The sequence below is a fragment of the Danio rerio genome, chromosome 18 (genome assembly GCF_052040795.2).
Source record: "Danio rerio strain M-AB ecotype USA chromosome 18, GRCz13ab, whole genome shotgun sequence".
NCBI lineage: Eukaryota > Metazoa > Chordata > Actinopteri > Cypriniformes > Danionidae > Danio > Danio rerio.
This window is the reverse complement of record NC_141038.1, coordinates 32,202,209-32,225,073: the sequence shown is the minus strand read 5'-3', so window position 1 is coordinate 32,225,073 and position 22,865 is coordinate 32,202,209. Positions and strand designations below refer to the sequence as shown.

General features: G+C 33.1%; 3 protein-coding genes across 4 annotated transcripts in view; 1 reads left to right on the top strand and 2 right to left on the bottom strand.

Annotated features, from left to right (window-relative positions):
• The window catches only part of dusp22a (dual specificity phosphatase 22a), a 54,232-nt gene extending 42,782 nt beyond the window's left edge, over window positions 1-11,450 (bottom strand). Inside the window, 3 exon segments of the mRNA NM_001002514.1 lie at window positions 8,777-8,859; window positions 10,351-10,384; window positions 11,252-11,450. Coding sequence (NP_001002514.1) covers window positions 8,777-8,859; window positions 10,351-10,384; window positions 11,252-11,272 — 138 coding nt within the window. The 5' untranslated portion in view covers window positions 11,273-11,450.
• A 986-nt stretch (window positions 11,451-12,436) lies between these two features.
• cox4i1 (cytochrome c oxidase subunit 4I1) lies at window positions 12,437-14,839 on the bottom strand. 2 transcript variants are annotated; one of them, NM_214701.1, is made up of 5 exons: window positions 14,807-14,839; window positions 13,874-13,950; window positions 13,042-13,206; window positions 12,829-12,960; window positions 12,437-12,738 (listed from the first exon to the last, which is right to left on the bottom strand). In NM_214701.1, the coding sequence occupies exons 2-5, from the start codon at window positions 13,947-13,949 to the stop codon at window positions 12,602-12,604; spliced, it is 510 nt and encodes a 169-aa protein (NP_999866.1). In that variant the 5' UTR covers window position 13,950; window positions 14,807-14,839; the 3' UTR covers window positions 12,437-12,601. The 2 variants fall into 2 exon arrangements, with proteins under 2 accessions (NP_999866.1, XP_087147749.1); XM_087291623.1 differs by lacking the exon at window positions 14,807-14,839 and having other exon boundaries at window positions 13,042-13,314; window positions 13,429-13,952.
• Window positions 14,840-18,097: 3,258 nt separating this feature from the next.
• Window positions 18,098-22,059, top strand: emc8 (ER membrane protein complex subunit 8). The gene is given in 5 exon segments (NM_213370.1): window positions 18,098-18,486; window positions 18,833-18,909; window positions 18,993-19,062; window positions 19,150-19,244; window positions 20,870-22,059. Coding segments are annotated over 5 exon segments (609 nt in total). The 5' UTR covers window positions 18,098-18,279; the 3' UTR covers window positions 21,030-22,059.
• The last annotated feature ends 806 nt before the right edge of the window (window positions 22,060-22,865 follow it).

Sequence of the window (22,865 nt, the reverse complement as noted above, 5' to 3'; positions counted from 1 at the left end):
TGATTCTAATATGCTTACAGTTTCATTTTACACCAACTTACCCCTTATCAAAATTATGGATCTTTCTTGTGTATTTTTCTAATGCCTAAACACAGTATGACAGAAAAAAAAACTTAATGTCCAAAACTTGAAATATACTGTAAAGCAACAGCTTGTATACTGTTTCTGCAACAGCAGCTGATACTTTTTTTCTGTCTGGAGGTTTTAAGCCTATGATGAACCAGCACATGAACAAATGTTCCTCCTGGATACAGTGGAGGCTGCAGAGACACCTCAGCTGAAACTCAAGCATGTGGAGTGTTTTTATTCAAAGAGCATAGCAAGAGACAATATCATGTAATGTGTGATTATATGGCAAGTCTATCCTAGAGCATATTGATTACCGCAAAAGAGTTTTTTTTTCTCCTTTTTGCCTGTCTTATTATTATTGTTAATATTTTTATAGGGCTAAATATTGTAGTAATAAAGTGGTCCTTTGGCTGTAATTATAGAGGAACAACTTAACAGCAAGTAGCATTTATATACTGTACACTGAATTTAATTGATTTAATTTATATGTCTCTCTCTCTCTCTGTGTGTGTGTGTGTGTGTGTGTGTGTGTGTGTGTGTGTGTGTGTGTGTGTGTGTGTGTGTGTGTGTGTGTGTGTGTGTGTGTGTGTGTGTGTGATAAGGGGGAACTCATTAAAATGAAATGAACATTTACAGTAGTTTCGTTTTCCTTGAATTTCAGCACAGCTCTAAATGGCAGACAACAACCAGTCCAAAGCAAGCAAATATGCATTTTTGGGTTGCATCTGGATTATATTTCTCCTTTAAGATGCATGAAACCAAGTTGGAAACATTGTAGTTTCTATTACAAAAGTGTGAAGTGTGCTGTGAATTTAAAGTCTTTGAACTGAAAATGAAGACAAACTGTCTAACTAACAGCTGTACGGTGAGTGTACCACTGCTGCCCTCTTCTGCTCAAAACACACACATGCACATCCGCTTTGTGTTTTCAGTTACAATTGCTATGACAGTTTTTTTAAATACATTTAACAAGTTTCCAAAACTCTTAATATGGTTAGCACAACATCTGTCTTTGTAGATGTATTTTGTTCCATTGCCAATGAGAAATAATTAATTGCAGTTATCATAGCTGATTCCCATCTAAAAACCCCACTCATGTGTTGAGGTTTTTCCAATCACATGATAATATGTTCTAAAAGAAGCCTCTTGAAAAGGAAGAGTGAGCACAAAGAACTCTGTTACCAATATGTCCAGGTAAGGTTATGCAATACAGTCATTACTGTATATATACACAGTGTGTTTTTCAGTAAACTACGCTATAAAGCTGGAGTTCATAAGTACAATACAGTAGATATGCAGTACAGTACAGTATTTTGTATTCAGCGTTCAGTGTATTCACATACACTGTGTCTAATTACCTTTAGAGAGTCATGGAGTTGGAGGCCAATCAAGTCCCACATGAAATTTTCTATGTTGATGAGCCTGGTTTCAACTTGGTGAAAGGGTGTCGCATTAGGAGAAACATAAAAAGCCAAAGGGCCACAGTTACCGTGCCGAGCCAGAGAAGAAGAAGCCGGGTAAAGGCAGAAAACTGAGCAGAATAGAAAATTACTTTGTTTTTGTTTTTTATTATAATTGCGATGCTTTTCCTGTTTGTATATCTCAGTGATGTCCTTTTGTAAATTAAGTCTGTACTGCAGCAATTCTGTGTCTGTTTTTTTTTTACATAAACTGTACATTTAATAAAGCTACTCTGAGATGGTCATTAATTTTTTGTATTGAATTTCAGCAGCATAATAAACAAAATGCATGAATTTACTAAACCCAACAACACAAAACTGTAGAGAGGTTTCAAATATAAGGGTAGAGCTGACACATACAATAATGCAGTCTCTGTAATGTCAGCTGATTATAGTGTTGTTGTTTTTTTTGTCAATGTGTTGTGATTGACTAAATGTTCCTGTTGGAAGAGAACATGTGTTTTGAATAATTATTTTTGAAATATGTTTGGGTAACACTTTAGAATAAATACCCATTATAACTAGTGAATAGATCATTAATAAACTTCTAGTTAATGAGTTATAAATGACTTGTTAAATAAAATGTAATAGTTTGTTAATTATTTATAACTGTGCCTTATAGATAGTGTAAGAGTTGAAATATTGCAAATATTTTGATATCTTTGACAATTCAAAACATGAGCTGAAAACAGAGACTGGTGACTCCAACCCAGCAGGTGGGAATGCGGAAAAAAACGGCTCCTGCTGCATTTGCATCTGAGTCTGCTGAAACTCGGCTTCAACCGCCCCAATTCACACATATGGTCATTTCAATGTTTGAATGTTTTAAATTAACCAAACTGACTTTAACTATCATGTTTGATATCATTTGAAATGTATCAGTGCGACTGGTACAATGGTCTCATTCTCTCAGAAATAGACATGATCAAAACAATAAATATATAACTTCAGACATCTTTTGAACCACTGTGAAGGGTGTGACTTTTTCACAGGCAGCACTAAGTGTGAATGCCTTTTGTTACACACACACCCCCTTCCTTTAGGGAATTCTTTGATTATTTAAGGTAAGGTTTGAGAAAGGCTCAGGGCGATTCTGCCTGACCAGATCAGCCCATAACATGGAGCTTACGCTCCACGTTATGTAAAATTTGAAGTCAGGTATGCATCTTTTCATCTTGGATTTATCTTTGACAATTTGATGTTTTGTATTGATCATTTATGAATTGACTGATTGAATTGGCATAATACATTTGCCTGACTAATAAATTGTAATGTTTGACCATATTTTGCTCACTCTATAATTATTAATTCAAGTAGATTGTGCTGTATCCTTGTTTCCGCACGTCTTGCGTCAGGTCAGTAGACGGACTAAAATCCAGTTGAGATGGAGCATTGGGCACACTAATTGTGTTTTAGGGATCCGACTGACTCTTGATATTGATTCAAGTGTACTTAGGTGGAAAGGGCGTTAACTTCCGTCTAGGTCAACAAGGTGTTGCACAACTAACCTAGATTGGGTACCCGACCTTTGTTTGAAGGTAATATTATTCTAAATTAAGTTCATATGGGAAACCATGGGCTTGGTGAAAACCAAAGTTACTATAGAGTCCAGTAGTCGGGTACATTTATATTAATGCCCTAACCTCTAATTAGAAATGATGATTGTCTTAACTCAAAGGTGTACATCTAAGCGGGACTAACTAAAGTATTTTAGAATGAGCGTGCTGGTAGCGGCCATCTAAAGTATTAGTCAATTACCTCTGTTTAATTTTCAAGACTGACCGGAGTGTGACGGTGAGGGACGCCTTCGGCCGAGGCGATTTCTCTGAGCGACATGAGCACCCGAATGAACGGATGTAATAGTTACTAGTGAAGACAAACGGTTCAAACATTTATCTAAATTATATATTGATATAATCTTCTTAATGTTTTATGATTGGAGTCAGATAAAACGAGGATAAATATATTAATATTCTAAACCACCTCATACTAAAATTGGAGTCAGATACGAGTTAAATTTAAGGTAAATCAACATTGTGCACTGGAAAGACCGGACAGGCATTAAACCTTCATCCACCAGTGGACACCGGCATTGGGCCAACTGGGTGGACCTTACAATAGCCAAAAGATAACTCACAAGCTGTTAGTTAACAAGTTATAAATGACTTGTTAACTGTATTTTAATAATTTATAGCTATACCTAATAAAGTAGTAACAGATCATGAACAAGCAGTTAGTATATTACTTACTAAAGACTTGTTAAGTATCAGTTAATAGTTTATATATTTTATTGGGACGTTATTATAGTTGTAACTATTCTTCATTTATTAACTTAGTAAATGAGGAATAGTTGTACCTTTAGAATAATGTCCCAATAACATACTTAAGCTAATAACTAACACTTAACTAATATATTAACTCACACTTTACATATTAGTTTTTCCAAACTACTAATACCAGTGAAACTTTTGTACAACTTTTCTAATAAAATATTTTTTTTTTTTTATGTTTAGCACAAAAAGTGCCCAAACTCATGGGTTTGTATTCTGTTGTATACTGCTGTTCTGCCATGTGATGTCTCAGTATGGGTGTTTCTATACATTAAACACAACATTCAACATTTCATTTGTGAAGTTTCTTTGGTAAAACACAGCACACAGAAAAGCCTATGAGTGGAAAAAGGTTAAGGTACAAAAAATGTTATATTTTAAATATCACATCAAATTTCTGTAGCTTGAACTTGTTCCATCCATTTGCTGTTCTACAAAGTTTCACTGGTATAAGTAGATGGTTAACAAACTATGAACAACAGATTGGTAAAGTGTGAGCTAATATATTAGTTAAGTGTTAGTTATTAGCTTATGTATGTTATTGGGAGGTTATTCTAATATTGCAACTATTCCTCATTTACTAACAGTTAATAAATGAAGAATAGTTGCAACTATAATAACGTTCCAATAACATATATGAACTATTAACTGATACTTAACAAGTCTTTAGTAAGTAATTTACAAACAGCATTTTCATTATCTGTTTCTAATTTATTAGGTATAGTTATAAATCATTAAAATACAGTTAACAAGTCATTTAAAACTTGTTAACTAACAGCTTGTAAGTTATCTTTTGGCTATCTATTAGACACAGTTATAAGTAATTAACAAACTATTAACTTTTATTTAACAAGTCATTTATAACCCATTAACTAACAGTTTATTAATGATCTATTAATTACTTACAACAGATAGTTATTCTAAAGTGTTACCCTGTAATGTTTATCCTGTCATTTTCCCACAACCCTCACAGAACACATTCTGTAGTCAGGGGCGTATTTAACCAATTAGCAACGTAACCGGCTGCTTAGGGCCCTAAGAAATTTAAGGTTCCCCAAATAAATACCTATAATTTATAATTATATCTGCACAAATGTGGCCCCCACCTTCAATTATAAATCATTCCAGCAGTCAAATCAGAAAAGATTTAGTTTTAAAAATAAAATAGTTTATTTATTATTTTTAGCTGTAAATTCATCGTACAATATGCTTTACATGTTATAATTATTTTGTATCAAGATAAAATGTAGAAAAGGAGATCAAATGATATAAGAAAAAAGCAAAATAATAATAATAAAATGTAAGTTCAAAAGGTGCATTTTAGAACATTTGTGCCCCATGCACACACTGCAAGACATAGATTCATATTGCTGTAACACTTCTATAAATAAAGCAGGAAATATTCTAGGATTTTTTTTCTGAAACTGGCCAAAATAAAATAAAAATAAATAATTTTAAATTTTTATAATTTATATTTTTAAAATTACCTTGTGAATGTCAAATACAAGATCTAAATAACCTCTCTCTTTCAATGATTTGAACAAAACTTGAGAATAAGCTATTCACATATGATAGTAATCTTTTCAAAAAAGAAGGTAGCAAAATTTGGTGTTGGGGAGCATTTTACTGAGAATCTTATTGAAGCTTTGTTAGTCTCTCAACTGTAGCAAAGATAATGTGGGTGTGTGTTGCTTATAAGGTTTAAAAAGAAAGCTCTGGTGTTTGCAGAGGTTATAATTCGTTGTCCAACAGAAAAAAGGCTGTTTTCAAGTCTTAGAGCTGTTCTAAAACATAGTAACCTCTCTGCCCTCATTCAAACTCTGTCCAGGTGTTTGTGTGTCATTCAGACTGTGTGGACTGGAACACATGGGTGAATGAAAACGAAGGGTAAAACTATTGTCCTATGGCACTCTTGCACCATGTTTGTTGTTTGATTATGATCCCAGAAAAAAGATAGTCAATGAAGTTTTATTATATATATATATATATATATATATATATATATATATATATATATATATATATATATATATATATATATATATATATATACTGTAAAAAAAACATTTTTTTACAGTAATTTTTTGTCATTTCACATTATATTCAAAACTTTGTAAAATGACATATTCTCTCTAAATTTACAGTTTGACTTTCATTTTAGGCACTTTATTAATAAAGACAAATTACTGACATTTCTGTTTTTTATACAGGAAAATTACAATATTATTTATACAGTATTTTTTTCTGTTATTTTAAATTATATTCAAAAGTTTGACTGTTATTTTATGTACTATATAAATAATGGCAAATTAAAGCAATTTGTCTGTTTTATACAATAAAATTTACGTATTATTTACACAGTCTTTTCCTGTTTTTTTTTAAAGTACATTTAAAATTACATTAAATTTAAGTAATAAATTGTAATTACGTGCTCTGTAAAATAAAATAAAAAAAGATCATAAAAAAGGTCAAATGACTGGCAGCTACGGCTGCCAAACAAAAACCATAAAATTACGGTAAAATTTCTTTGTTGAAATAAAGTGAAAAAATAATAAATCCACACATATTTTTATTAAAATGTTTACAGAAAAACACTGTTATTTTACAGATATTTTCTAGATTCTTACGATCAAATTCATACAATAAAGTTACACACTAAGAGTGATCACATGCACCTGTTCCAGATTCTGCTGATTGCACACACACAGTCGGAGGATCGTTATGAACTGATTACATGGACGCACCAATTGCTTAGTCTTGTTATACGGTTACTGTGAACATTATGAAGCGTTTTCTTCTTTTGGCTTGCTTTGTTTGTTAATTGTTTACGTTGTTTGCTGCCAGGACTGATCATTTGATTGTTATTTTACCATGACTCTGGATTCCCTGCATACATCTGTTTGCAGGTCGCCCCTGTGTTGACTTTTGCTTACCTGACTATCTCTCTGTAATAAACCTGCATTTGGATCTGCAATCCTTTGTCAGGGTCTTCTTCATGTTACAGTTCCATTTCATTTAAAATTTGGAACTGAATCATTCCATATAACCTCTACATGTTTTACAGGAATACTATTCAATAAAATGTAACTGTAATGTTAGTTGTGAGAATTTAATCAGTTGTATCTCGTTTGTTGTTTTTTCCTAACTTTTTTGATCCAAAATAAAACTGTTAAATTACGACCAAGAGCATGTTTTGGCATTTTAATAAAGGTGTTTAATCGTAATGATTTAGGGAAAATTCTTTTAAATAACATTGTTTTCTGAACTTTTAGTGCAGTCACTTTATTGATGGTGTTTGATCATAATAATCTAAGAAAAATCTGTAAAATAACAGTGTTTCTCTGTAAAACTCTTATTGTGAAACTTTATTAAATTGATTTGATCGTAATAATTTAGAAAATATCTGTAAAATAACAGCGTTTTTCTGTAAACATTTTAATGAAAATATCTGTAGATTTATCAGTTTTTGCACTTTATTTCAACAAAGAAATTTTACCGTAATTTTATGGTTTTTGTTTGGCAGCCATAGCTGCCAGTCTATTTAAAAAAAAATGTTTACAGTGTATATTTAAATTGGTAATCAACCCAAATTTCAAGAAAAGGTTGGGACATTTTGTAAAATGCAATCAAACCAATAAGTTGTTATTTATTTTGAACTCTTGTTTAGTTGACAAAAAAAGCACAAAGAAAAGATTGACAGTGATTTCAATAACAAACTCAAATCAATTTTGTAAATATAAACACATAAAAAGCTAGGATTGTGTTTAACACAGGGTTGCATCAGCTATCATTTTCATTATAATTTTTATTTGTTTGAAACCCAAGGATGATGATGTTTGCTAAAGTTTTACAAGAAAAATTATATATTTATTTATTTTTAAGTGTGTAGCCCAAAGTTTAGGGCATTAAACATGTGGAATATGTTTATTTTAGTTGAACTACTAGTTATTTTTCATCCACCTATTGTTATGCACATTTTAGGTCATTGAAAAAAAGGCTTGATGCAAATGCTAAGATATGCATACATTCTGAAAATATACATAAAAGTCAATATGAAAAAATTGTACATAAACTACGATGGAAATACTTTTACCAAATAAAGTCCATTATGCATATAAGAAAGTGATGGGATTTTGTTATGAGATCATGTGATGATAAAAGTAATGGAGAGCATTAACTGACAAACAAGTAGACCGATCCCATTGTAAAACATCTGGATAATGTTGTTTTGGTCATTTCTTTCATTCTGCATCATCTGGAAGAGCAATGGTAGCTATAGAACAATGGCACCAGTGCGCTCATCACACACTAACTGTGGGTGGAGAGACAGTGATGCAGACAATTCAGTGGATGAATTAGAGGACATGATGGGTAGGGCAGGAAATTTGTCTAGACCAGGGTTACACCCCTACTTTTTATGTGAAGTGCAATGACCACAGAGAGTCAGGACTTTTCTTTAAAAATGGTGCTCACTGACAGTATAGTGTCCCCGTCACTATACCGGGGCAATCGGACACACACAGTCAAGTACTGGCAACAATTACAGTATTATAATAGACAGAAATAGTCCTAGTTGTAAAAACTGAAAACCTCACATAACTGCAAAGATGCTACAGAAATCTACTGAGCCAAAATTGTGTACAGGTTATAAGACAATATTTCACCAATTGAAAGAAACAATTGCTTGTCCACACTGACTTCCATTGTATGTAAAAATACTGTTGAAATAAATTGATGCCAGCAACACATTCACACTATTTTTGACATTTAATGTGTGCAAAATGTCAAAGAGCTTTGTCATGAGCTTTGTTCCATGTAATACAAAGAAGTAATATTTTCCCATCTACAAATTATAACAGCATTAGAGCAGGAATAGAAAGTTCTCTTCTTGTGGTTTATGTGGAACACTGTTCTTACCTCTAACACAGGCTTTGCATTGTTGCAGACGGAGAGGATATGGGTGATGCCATTGCGGGACAGACTGTCTCTGTTCTCTGAATCTGTGTACAGAAACATTAAATGACAAAACTGTGTTCAGCATGCGCCCACTTTTGTGAGTAATTTAAAGGTTATTATAGTGCACAGCAGGTCTGGATGTTGATAGTTAAATCAGTGGGTTTGAAGTAAGCAAACATCAACAATAACAATCTTGCAGGACAAAGGGTCAATGTGGTATGAAGATATTTAGACTATTTATATTTTATCATCCAATATTCATTAAAATACCACTACTAATTTAATTATTAAACATGTTGTATACCAAGTAATAATTTATTATAGCAACAGTTCTGATAGAGTGATGAATTTGGTACTCGTGACTCTAGAACTACACAGTTTACCTCAGTCTTATCCTTGTCAATAAACCCCTTCACTGACCAGATGATAGTGACCATTTCCTCTTTTGAATTTGGATTGTTCTGTTAGGCTACTTTAAAATCTCTGAAATACAGCTAAAGACCTGTTTATTCATTTATATTATTCCAACTTTTTGAGTTTCTAGCATGATCATTATTATTTTGAAGACCAAATATGCCTACCCTCACTGCTCTGACCATAATAACTTAATAAGAATCACTTGTTTTAAAGCTCTCCCTTAGGTTTAAAGATACACCTTTTTTTCTACCTATATTAGGATATTTTTCTTGAACAATGAATTATTATTTAGCACCTGAAATTTTATTCATATATACATTCATTCGTTTTTCTTCACTTAGTCCCTTTATGCATCAGGGGTCGCCACAGCAGAATGAACTGCCAACGTATTCAGCAAATGTATTACACATCGCTTACAGCCAGGGGCGGACTGGGATAAAAATTCAGCCCTGGCACTGTTGCCACACCAGCCCACATTACCCCACCGACACAGCCCCACCCACAGACACACACATTCACTATACTATACTATACTGTAACATTCTAGCCAGGTTTTGATTATGTCCGGGTAACCTTGGATTGGGTTGGCCCATCTTGAAACCAGGCGGCAGTTGCCGATTGGGCCAAATGCTTAACATTTATTATTATTATTTTTATTATCATCATCATAATATCACATCTAGCAAGGGATAAAAGCTGTCTGCACTTAAAAACAATACATATAAAAAAAAACTGACCGGCCCACATTTAAAAATTGGTCCGGCCCTTCTGGCATTTGCCAGAATTGCCAGATGGCCAGTCCGCCCCTGCTTACAGCTACAACTAAGTACTGGGAAACACAGACACAACAGCCAATTTCATTTATTCAATTCACCTATAGTGTATGTCTTTGGTCTGTGGGGGAAACCATAGCACCAGGAGAAAACTTGCACCAACACGGGGAGAAGATGCAAACTCCACAGAGAAATGCCAACTGGCCCAGCCAGGACTTGAACAAGCTACCTTTTTGCTTTGAGGTGACAGTGCTAACCACTGAGTCACCCCTTTATTTATTTATTTATTTATATAATATTACAGTATAATGACAAAACAAATAATTTCTTAAAAAATGCGCTTACCTCTTATATTTCCTAGATAGAGACCATCAATGACCTATGCGTAAAACAAAAATGTTTATTTAACTTTTTTACACATAACAGCAAAAAGCTGAACATTTGAAATTACACTGCATATATAGGTCCATCACAATAAATAAATAATAAACATGAATAAATATACCCGTATAAAGGTAAAATAAAAATTATTTAACAGTTTGTATTTTGGTTTCTGATGGTTTTGAAAAACATGAACATTTTCAAATGAAGTTTAAAACTATGAGCAGTAACTGGTAAAAAGTAGGCTATAAATAATAGCCTACATTTATGAATTAGTTGACATTATACTATTATAATGGTCCTGACGTACTTTTTTTTTTTTAACTATAGCCTACTCCTCACGAAATATGGAAGTCGCTTTATGAATGCTGCGTTTACAATGACATTCAGATAACACAAAGAAAAAAAATCTTATCGTTGACTTAACTTGTCCGGTTTAATGAACAATTCAATAACCTGTAACCTGACAACAATTTGCATAGGCAGACAGAAGCTGCACTGACCTAATTAACACATAAATTAAAGAACTGCGCACCCAGTGTAATCGTGATATAACATGATGTTATGTTAAATATCACCCTTATATCACAAAGTAACAGCGTGATGTAGCAATACAGCCTACTGTGATCGGTTTGTGTTTGTAAAAACATACGTTGTACCACCTCAGTGTACTTTTAGTGAGGGCACTGAAAGGCTAAATAATGAATAAAGAATTAGACGTAACTGTATACAGTGTACAGACTGTGCCTGGCGTCTAGGCTATTTAAATGTCAAATTTATAAATATAGCAGCTGACATTTAACATGGCCCACTACCGTAATGAGAAATAAACAAAATTATCCGCAAGTATTATAACGCTCATTACCTTATTCATTCCATTCCCCATGGTTATTTGTCAGGAACGACTGTTAAGTTTACGTGCAAACAGACCTCAGAATGTTCATTGCATCAGAGAATCGACATGCGGCTCGAAAACGACTGCGTTCAATAGTAAAAGTCTAATTATATTCAGTAAGCTCACAGAAGAAAACAGTCGGTGTGACAGCTTCCGGAATTCTGCCGAAATCAAAACATTGAACCTTTTTGACGTCACAGCATAGACTTTAACCCTTTCTTAACTTCAATAAACGTTTACTCGCGGAGTAAACTTTGACCACAACGTCACTACAAGATAAGTCCTTTTGAAAATAGTATACACACAACTCGATTCTCTGAGAAACAGCACTGGTAAAACAACTACATGTTTAATCTCGAATTTAAAACATGTTATGCAGTTTTCATTGTTCACCCCCAAAATTTAATTTACCATCATTTACCAAACTTTACCACTTTTCCCCACATTTTCACTTTATTTTCCACACCAGGCCAACGAGGACCATCAACAGCTACCCTCATCCTTCAAGATATTTTATAACTATTCTATATCTATCCTTTTTTTTTTTTTTAAGAAAAAAAGAGCAGTGGTTAACATGCTGGAGCAAATTACAGAATTGTATTTATAAGTATAATTTGTATCAAAAAAACAACAACTGGAGTTTACATTTCTTCAAAAATAATAACTATTTCAGGCAACTGTGTAAGATCAGTAATTTCTGTTTTATTGCAACAAATAGGTTATTTTCATTGCTTTTGACTTGTAATAACTGAACTTAAATAGGCTGAGAAAATGCTCATTTTAGAAGAAAATTGCTGATGGCACTCAACGCTTTTGCATCTGAATTCATCAACTATAGTTTTTAATGTCTCTCTTTATTACGTCATGAAGAAAGAACTCCATTAACTTTGCTTCAGGTTTTAAAAAAATGCAACGCAGTTGATGATTGCTTAAAAAAAACTGCCACAAGTAGGTCTAAAACTGAATTCAGACTGTTTCTCATCCCACTGCATTTACTTAAATTGCATACATTTATTTTTATTTTCTTGTATGTAAAGGAATGTATATGCTTTAATCCCATTGTCAAAATGAAGTTATTCATTTGAATTTAAGAATAATTATTTCACTTGTAAAATTATGCACAATACATATCCTTAGACAAAATAAAACAATTACTTTGAGAGATATTGACATTTTATTTATGATACATAACCTTAAGAGGAAGTCATCTTCCAAAACCATTTGAAGGTAACAGGTGGACAAACAATAATTGCAGACTTTTCTTTTTATTGGTTAGAGGGTGTGTGTGTGCCTGGTCCAACAGATCAATTTTTACATCATTTATTTCTTCCAAGCGTTGTTTTCATAGTCCCATTTGGCAGCAAATCCCTGAACAGGGTTGATTCTCATATCCAGCATCCTCTGGATCTCCTTCTGCTTGTATTCAGGATCAAAAGTATTGGGGACATCTCCATAAACTAAAAAAAGAAAAGACAATTTGTTTCAATATTTCCTGGATGAGATGATCAGCAATACTTTTATAAGGCATGTTGAAGTCTAACACTTACCGTATTTCCTCTGCCACAAAACTACTAAGCCAGTCAAGCCGACAAAGAAGAAGATTCCTGCAACCACAGATTTCCACTCTCCTGATCCTTGATTCATTTCAGCAAAGCTTTCCTTGAAGCTGATACGATATACTGAAATTAAACAACGGAAATTAGCACATTGAAATAAAAACTCAAACAACGTTTTTTTTTTCCAATTCTCATATAACACACATGCAATCTTTTCCTCTTTGGACAGTGCAGCCCAGGATCCCTTCTCTTTCTCCTTGAGAGACTTTTGATCAGCACTCAGCTGCTGCACAAACTTGATTTCCGGAAGAGGACTCTCTCGTCGGTCAAAGTATGCAGGGAGTGAGTAGTCCTCGACCTTCGCAACTCCTGAAAGGGTTATTTGAACAACCGTTAAACAATTTGAAAACATACATCTATGGAAAATTAAGATAACTTAAAAAAATATTTAGAAACAGCAAAAGTAATTCCAAGGCACTTGAAAAATGTGGAAAAAATATTTAAAATACATTTTACATTTTTTTCCTAATTTTTGAAGTGCCTTGGACTTACTTTTGCTGGAGATTCTGATGAATCCCATACGCAAAGAACTACCTCAAGCTACTCCTAAGCACTTTTAGTTTGAGTTTTAAAAATATGTATTTTATATTAAAGCGTGATAACATTTCATTAACAAGTCATTTTTTTCCCTAGAAAAATTAATCAAAAATCACAAATGCCATCAGTTATTAGTTGAAAATGAGGCTTAATCCACCAGATGGTGATTTTATTAAGTCTTCTTAGGCTAAAGCAATAGTATTGTTGTCTGAATACATGGTGCCTTTTGTTATTCTGACCAACTGTCAAAAAAGGACAACATTTATGTTTTATATTAGGAAGAAATACTATCAATAAGATGACAAAACATTCTCAATAAATAAATTGAGAGAAATATGTTTATTTTAATTTAAAATTTTATCTAATTGTATTATTTTACTTAAGTATAAGTAATTATTAATAAAAAAGTGAGATGGGAAATCGCTGCAATGCAATTTACCATGTGCACCACGAAGGCAGATGGAGGTGGACAAGGCCCGTTTACCAACAAGACGAAATGCCGTAGTTGCCAACATTCTGTGAGAGCAAAATAAAAAAAACAAACAGTATTTTTAATCATCCATTTTTAACAGCTCAGGTTTGATACAAAGAGGCAATAAAAGTGACAGCTGCAGAACTAGAGCATATATATTCAAGCAGAGGGGAATGGTGAATAGATTTTTTTTATTATCTACAGAAACATTAATTTTAGTGGTTCAGATGTTTGGTTATTAACTTTTTTTAATCTTCAAACAATAAATGTACATTTTATGCATTATTATGTTTCAATTTAAATGGTATTTAAAATATTTATATGCAAAGCAATGCATCCCATTAATAAAAAGATATACTCAACTAAAAAAATGCCATGACCAAATTATATTATTATGACTCCATTACATCTAAAATGCATAAAATACAAGAGTATATGCATTTGCTAAGCATTAAAGTATATTTATATCAGCACACACAGTAGTACTAGTGGCAATAACACTGACGTTGACATGAACGGCTAACTAACGTCACAAGGTCACATCTTCATAAAGAGCGAATGAACAACAAAAGCAACACGTTAAACATAATAACTCATATATGATAAAAGAAGGAGCGCCATGATGGCATATATCAAAGTATGTTTTTAATTAAGTTTTAACACTGTGCTGGATAGTTAAAAAAACATGCACCGGCATTCGGCTAATGCTAAAAAGCTAACCCAGCATCAGTCACCAACCGCAGCAACCTCGATATCTCTAGCACCACCTGAAACTCGTTTAATTGCTAGTTTCGACACTCAGGTGAATTAAGCAGCACTACAACAAACAAGACAAAGTACATATCAAGATATCTTTGATTTTGTTTTCTACAAAAACAAAAACGTTTAGTTGTCTCTCACCTAGCGTCTCCGACCGCCGCTCGCTCGAGGAAGGATAAAGGAAGTGAGACACTCGAACAGGAAATGTGTGGGTAAAGCAATATGACCTGTTATGGCTGACGAATAAATCGGTCCTACAACCAAGTCATTTTTTTGTAAATATTGTGCTTCTGTATTGTTGCATATATATATATATATATATATATATATATATATATATATATATATATATATATATATATATATATATATATATATATATATATATATATATATATATATATATATATATATATATATATTGCAATGCACATAAAATTATACAAAAAAAATAATACCTATTATTAGTGCTCCGCTCTTATAATGATCGTTTTGGCTGTTTGCATCAGCAACCAGGTTCCGGGTGTCTTCACTCGGCGGAACTTTTTTTTGCCAGTACAGCATATATTGAAAAACACATTATTATTAGAATTTTATAATAATATAAGTTAAGTCTTGTTGTAGTTAGTCTAGATCAGGGGTGCCCAAACGTTTTTTCTAGTGGGTCCTATTTTTTTATAATATTTAAAAATAACTAGAAAGCATTGCTTTGTATTAAATAATACAGTATATATTTTTATATTTTATAAGGAATTTATTACAACAAAAACAAAACCGATCTCATTTATAAGAGAATGTTGTAATAAACTGTGTTTCCCCTTTTTAGGGATGCACGGTTGCCGTTTACTTTAGACTTACAATAATGTTTTTGTTATTGAATCTTTTTTGTTGACTTTTGTTGTATGCGAATTTGGGTTGTTTATTATGTTGCTAGGTTGACAACAATTTGTATTTGTATTTTCCTTTGTTAAACTTTTCTTTCTTTTGTAGGTTCTGTTTTGGATTTGCTTTACCATCAGTGGCTACTGGGTTCCCTGCACTGTGTGGATGGCGGTGGAGAAAAGGTGGTTGGGATTGTGTGGTGATTTGGTCACTGTTGATTTTTGTGTTTTTTAGGTTTCAGTGTGATTGCTGTGAGCTGAGTGTGGTGAGAACACTGCTTCTTGGGTACCTCATCTGTCCTCACTTTCTGGGTAACCGGTGGCCATTAGGGGTTTGTTTTTTTCTTTTCCTTTATTTAGTTTATTTACTTTTTCCTCCTTGTTTGCAATAGAGATGGAGACAATTTGTATACTACAACTTGTGAAATAAAATATAATTGTTCTCCTAATTGTAAGTCACTTCATTTACCCTCTGCTAAATCATTAACACTGAAAAAAGTTATCTGTTCACATTTAGTTGAGACATTTAATGTCCATTTGCTTTTTGTATCTCAGCAACAAAACAAAGAAACAAAAAATTTTTTGTCAAATTAGAGATGACGAAAGGCATTCTCCATAACCTTTTCCCTCATTCTCACGCTCATCTCAGATGGGATGGTGAGACCCTACTACAGACCCTACTTTGGGCATCTCTAACCTAGATAAAAGTGAGTAATATATATTAGTCTTCGCTAACTGTTTTCAATATCATAAAAAATAATGCAGAATATCTGAATTTGAGTACAGGGCAGAGTCCTTTGATTGTCTTCTGCTAAGGTACCAAATTATTCCCAGATTAAACATTAAACTGATTAAAAGGATAGGCTACAGTTAAATCAAATGAGATGCAAGTGGTTGCCTAACAACATTATAAAAAGTAAATGAAACATTTTTTAGAAGAAAGACTTTTTTTTAATATGACATTTGTAATATTAATTTTGCTGAAGTGTTTTTAAAAAGGTGCATTTTAAAGAATCTGTTGTGCAAAAAACATATACATTAGATGTGCAGTATTCAATTGTATGTTTTAATTCCACTGAGATGTTTAAAATTTGACACAAAGCTGTAGAGTGCATGGGGGCAGAGGGAAATAAATGTGCAAAGTGTGGAAAACGCAAATGACTAAACTAAAAACTGAAAATACAAAGGATGTTTTTGTCAAGGTAATTAATGTCTCATACTGGGCTATCAAAACAAAACATGCATTAGAGAGTTTATGTTAAATTCTCTGTGAATATGAAGTTACGTTTTACATTACAGTTAGACCAATCTGAAATAAACTGAACTTTAGCAGTGACATAATACATTATACAACATTATACAAACATACATTATACACATTATACAAACCTGAAATGAAGAGTTATTTTAACTAGAACCACATCAGCATTCTACACTTCTCTCCTGCCTTCTCGAATTGCTAGAATGTTCCATAATTTGAAATATTATTGCCTTTATACTCTTTTCTTCTTTAAGACATCTTGTTATTTCAGGTTCTGTTAAGAAATTTTCCCAAATCAACCATAGTTAATAAATTAGATTTTTTTCTTAAAGAAATAAAATTGATCAAAATAATTTATGAGTTTTTCTCTTTGCAGCTGGAAGGGCATCCGCTGTGTAAAATAGCGCTGAATGAGTTGGTGGTTCATTCCGCTGTGGCGACCCCAGATTAATAATGGAACTAAGCCAAAAAGAAATGAATGAATTTAGGTCTTTTTTAATATAGTCATGTACAGTAAGGTGACACAGTGGCACAGTAGGTAGTGTTGTAGCCTCACAGCAAGAAGGTCGCTGGTTCGAGCCTTGGCTGGGTCAGTTAGCGTTTCTGTGTCGAGTATGCATGTTTTTCCTGAGTTCCCGTGGGTTTCCTCCGGGTGCTCCGGTTTCCCCCACAGTCCAACGACATGCAGTACAGAATTAAGTAGGCTAAATTGTCGGTTGCGTATGAGTGTGAATGAGTGTGTGTGTGGATGTTTCATAGAGATGGGTTGATTAGAAGATCAATGACACTTTTTGTTTAAATGAAAGAATCTTGTTATAAAAAGCACAAAACAGTGGGTTTACCTTCAAATATTTTGATTTATGTATGCTAAATTTTCCAAGCATAAGAATGTTGTTGATTAACATGGCATCTTCCTTACTGTCCATTACAACTCCATAAATGATGTCATTCATTCAAAAATCTGTGAAATCTTTGGGTAAAGCTAGTCATAAACATCTGCCCATAATGCATCCACAAACATACAGTAAAAAAAAAAAAAAACATCTGTTGTTTCAATATCATCTCAATACATACATTTTTAGACTATTTTAAAAATGTATGTCTATGTTTAAAATCTATTTTAAAATAGTCTATTTTATGTTCACTGCCTTTACCGCTGTCACAGGTTCCAACCATTATCCGCCTCACATTCCTATCCAGTAGGTGGCGGGATTGCGCAATTCAAGTTGGTCTGTCATCACCCCTAAGGAAGAAGAAGAAACTCCAACCAGTTCATGAGCTGTGCATGTCAGATCCAGAATGGTGGTTGACGTGTAACAAATGAAGAAATAACGTCTTCAAGGAACTTCAGTCAAATGACATACTTTAGGCACGGTGAATGTACGGTTGAATTTTTATGACTCGCATTTTTTACCGACATTGCTAGGTTTTGTTGACGAAAGGGGAATTCGATTTCAGTAAGGTCTGTAAACATGTCTTTAAAACTCACCACTCAAGCCTACTGTAAGATGCTGCTGCACGCCGCTAAATATCCTCACTGCGCGGTGAACGGACTGCTGGTCGCCGAGAAACACAAGAAGAAGGACAATCCCAGAGACTCGGTACTCTGCGTGGATTGTGTGCCACTTTTCCACGGGGCTCTGGCGCTGGCCCCCATGCTGGAGGTAGCTCTTACGTTGGTAAGATGAGTCTTTTTTTTAGTTTATTTTCGGAAGAAGGTTTATGCTTACAACGGACATACTTTAACTGTTAACAGTAATTTTTTGAGCTTTTGTATTTGCACCTTTAAGGTCATTTAGCACCGTCACATGATTATGTTTTATTTTTTATATATAAAAACTGTTATTAAGGGTAATGATTCTGAAATTAATAGATTGCATGTCTAGGTAAAACAGCTAATCAAAGTTTAAATCATTTTTTAACAAGTATCATTGCATCATACATTTAAGAACCTTAATCAAACTCAAAGGGCCTTCAATTCAATCAGATGGAAACATTAAAGATATATTGTGTTTCGTTCCTCAGATTGATACATGGTGCAAAGAGAACAAGTATGTCATTGCTGGATACTACCAAGCAAATGAACGTATAAAGGAAACCAGGTAAACTTGAGGCTTCTTCAAATGTTTTTCATGATTTCCCGAGTCTGTTTGTGTGATGTTGACATATTAACAAATCTTTACAGACCAAACCAGGTGGCTGAGAAGGTCGCTGCAAGAATCTCTGAAAATTTCAGCGAGGCTGCCATGATAATGGTAATTTGCATGAAACTGTTCATTAAAATGGTTAGAAATGCATTCGAATGAATACACAGTAAAACTGCTTTGGTTTGTCACCATCAGATGGACAACAGCAGATTCACTATGGAATGTTTTGTACCAGTTCTCTTCATCTATGATCACCATGACAACAAGTGGAAGTGCAGGGAGCCAAGCACGTGAGTAGGGTTCATTTATATAATTATTATACATTTTCATTATAATTTTTGTTAGTGGTTACAGTGTAACTTAAAAGGACATTTTTTTTTTTGCTCAAATAACTCCCAACATTTGTAATAACGAAAAAGTTCTCTATTTGTTCCTTACTAAAATTAAGGCTGTATGGCTTAATAATAATTTATTATGATTATTCTTTTTTTTCATTATTATTCTTTTTTATTTTATTATCAGAAATATTTAGTATTGGAGATATTCAAGTGGTGAGAACTAAAACATTTTAATTTAATGTCACACAATAGCTTGTTTGACATGCTCTGTCATAAAATTGCTGGCTCTCACAAGGCATTTTGCTAAATGTTTGAGCTACTGTATGTTATATATAAGTGTTTTGTGTTGTTTGTTTTTGTGTGAATAAATGGGGTCAATAATTGAATACAAATTTATATAAAAGTGTCCTATTTGCAGTTTAAATGTTTATAAACACCAATAAATTATTTTTGTTAGTTAAAGACAGTTAATTTAGTTGTTTTGTAAATAATCAAATACCAAGTTTTGTTTTGTATTTGAATTCAGCAAAGTAGTATAATGAATTTTTAAATTGAACTATGTTTAAGGAAAATTTATAAAACAATTCATAACACCAAACCATTTAATGCAATAATACATTGACAGCCTTGTAGCTCCAAAAAAAAAAAAAAAATTAATATTCAACCATCCATCAAAATAGGGTATATGCAGAAGTATGCTTAAGGACTTGTACATTTTTCAGTAACCTGGGTCAAATGCTACCGGTGAACTGTTTGCCATTACAAAATCAGTCAGTTTTCTTTAAAAATCAAAATTTTTCATTGCCTGATTGATATACAATAGAAAGTGGGTCTCAGAATGCACAAGAAGCATTGAATTCCATTTTTAACATCATGTCTTTAAAATATGAACATTTATTTTCCCCCTGTATATTTAATGGAGATTCTGTGCTAGCCTGCTATTCCTGGGTGCGTGCCTGTAAACAGCTTTTCATCTCATTTTACACTTCAACAACTAAATGAATGCTGTAGTCTATTTAACTGATTATATTATGGCATTGATGCTGTAAAAGGAACCGTATAAAAATTTTAAAAGTCACCGGAAATTTATCAGTATATGAAGAAACACTAGCTGTGCTTATAACCTATTATTAGCCCTAGAACTCCTTTAAAATATTTCCCATGTGCTGTTTAACAGAACATTTTTAAATTCATGTTTTAATAATTAATGTTTGTATTTGCCATAATGACAGTGCATACTATTTTGCTAGTTTTGCAGGTTACTAGTATTTAACTTAAAGTGCAATTTAAAAGTTTAACTAGGCAAGTTGGGTTAATTAGTCAAGTCATTGGACAACAGTGGTTTGTTTTGTAGCCAATCAAGATGGCTAATTTTGACCTTGCATATAAAAAAAACCCTGCTTTTATTCCAGTCAAAATGACAGAAATAAGACTTTCTCCAGAAGGAAAAACTCACTTGGGAAAATATTTGAAAAATAATTAACATTCACTAATGTTAATAGGGCTAATCATTTTGCCATTTGTATAAAAAGGACCTAGATATTGTTTGTCATGCTATAACTCTCTTTAAATCGCAGCGACTGCTTTGAGGATTGGCTGGAGGCACAGAAGATCACTGCAGCCCTTTTAGAAAACAAATCATACGAGAGTCTTGTGGACTTTGACAACCATCTGGACGACCTACGAAATGACTGGACCAACCCCGAGATCAATAAATCTGTATTACATCTATGCTGAAGCCATCCTGAGGTCCAAACAAACAATCTCTGCTGAATTGAGATGCACGTCTGTCCAGATATCAGTGACACTCTCTCTTTTTCTTGCTGACCTGAAAGATTTGAGAGAGAGTAAAAGGGAGAAAAACATCATTAGTGCTGTGTTCTCAGGTTGGAAAAAGTGGTGGTGACTCTAAGAGTCAGAGATGTTTTTATACCCGTTTTCAAGCTGTAGTTTGTATAATGAAAAATTAAGGCATAATTTTGCTACCGACCTAGTCCTTCTAATGCAACTGAAAGGTTTAGATCACCACAAAATAAATATAGTGTCATCTTTTACTTCCCTTTCTCATTCCAAACCAATGAGACTTTTGGTCATCTCTGGAACACACATGAAGGTTATTTCATAAAATATAAGATATTTGGATATGCCAAAGTTTGGGGTAAATAGACTTTCAATGTCCGCACACACATCTTTTTATTAACTTTATTTGAGATTCAGAAATGAACAGATTTTTATAGTGGTTTGGAATGACTCAAGGGTGGGAAACTATGATTGGAATAATTTTGAGGTTAATGGCTTTTAATTGCTAAAAATGTTAATTGTGTTCTTGTTTAGCTTTAGTTTCAATTACTGGTATGATTGTTTACTTGACTACTTGCTGAAATGAACATGTTATATTGTAGAAATTAATATATTTCTTCAAGAGATTATTTTAGTGTTTGCAGCACACCAGTCATTCAATGGTGGAATAATTTTTGGCTCCGAAGTTCAGTAAATTTATTGGTATGAATAATAATAATAAAAACCTTTCTTCTTTCTAAATTACTTTAAACCGATGTTTGTGCAGCTGTTTAATGAATTGACTATTTAGTAACACTCCACTACCTGTATAGGTAAACAGGATGATCTGCAGTAAGAGGTATTCTGAATGATCGCAGTATGCTTTGAATGCATGTCTGACTGCATATCATGTTTGCTTGTTGTGAAGAAAAATTGAAAAACCATTTTAAACAAATATATTATAGTTGATAATAAAGGCAAGATGTAATTCTGGACTTTTTGTTTGAATAGTTGAGAGATCGCTGGGCTGTTGCTCAAAGTTAGCTGAATTAACTCTTTGAGTCTAATGGTGACAAAACCAAACTAATTCTGCCTTATTTAAATATGATTCTGTGTATTTATGTAACTTTATTTCAGATTTAGTGGGTTTGATTCGCAGTTTATCAACTCTAGAAAAGTTTGTGACGCCTGTCAGATGGAGCACACAGCGTTTCAGTTTGATTCACTTGCATTTCAAAGAAAAACAGACTTTCAAGGGAACCTATTATGAAGGGAAGAAAAAAAAATACTAAGGGGTTTAAACAGTTGTGTGTTTACAATTTGAGAATATAGCCAACCTCTTTAATGGTTAAAAAATACTTCTATTATAATTGTAAAAACACTTTTATTGACCTTCTCCATTTCTACATGTTCCGCTAATCATCTCTCCTTCATTAGCATACACAGCCCGAGTGAGAAGCCGTCATTTGCTGATAGTATCTTTATGCTAAACCTACCAAAGATGATGTCAACGACTAAGAGGCATTATAAATGAGGAGTTTTAGGATGCACAAATGAACACTGCAGTCTTCGTTGACTGCCTTCTTCTGAGACACTTCTTTTCATATTTTCTTATGCACAGAAGTTTATAGCTCTGCTCTCTTTTGAAAAGCAGCACAAGTTGGATCAAAGCTTAAAAGGGCCATTTTCAAAGAGGTATAAAAGCTTTTTTGTGTGGTATTTTGAGCCAAAACCTCCCACACACTCTAGGGACATCAGAGAATTATTTTACATCTTGAAAAATTGGGTATATTG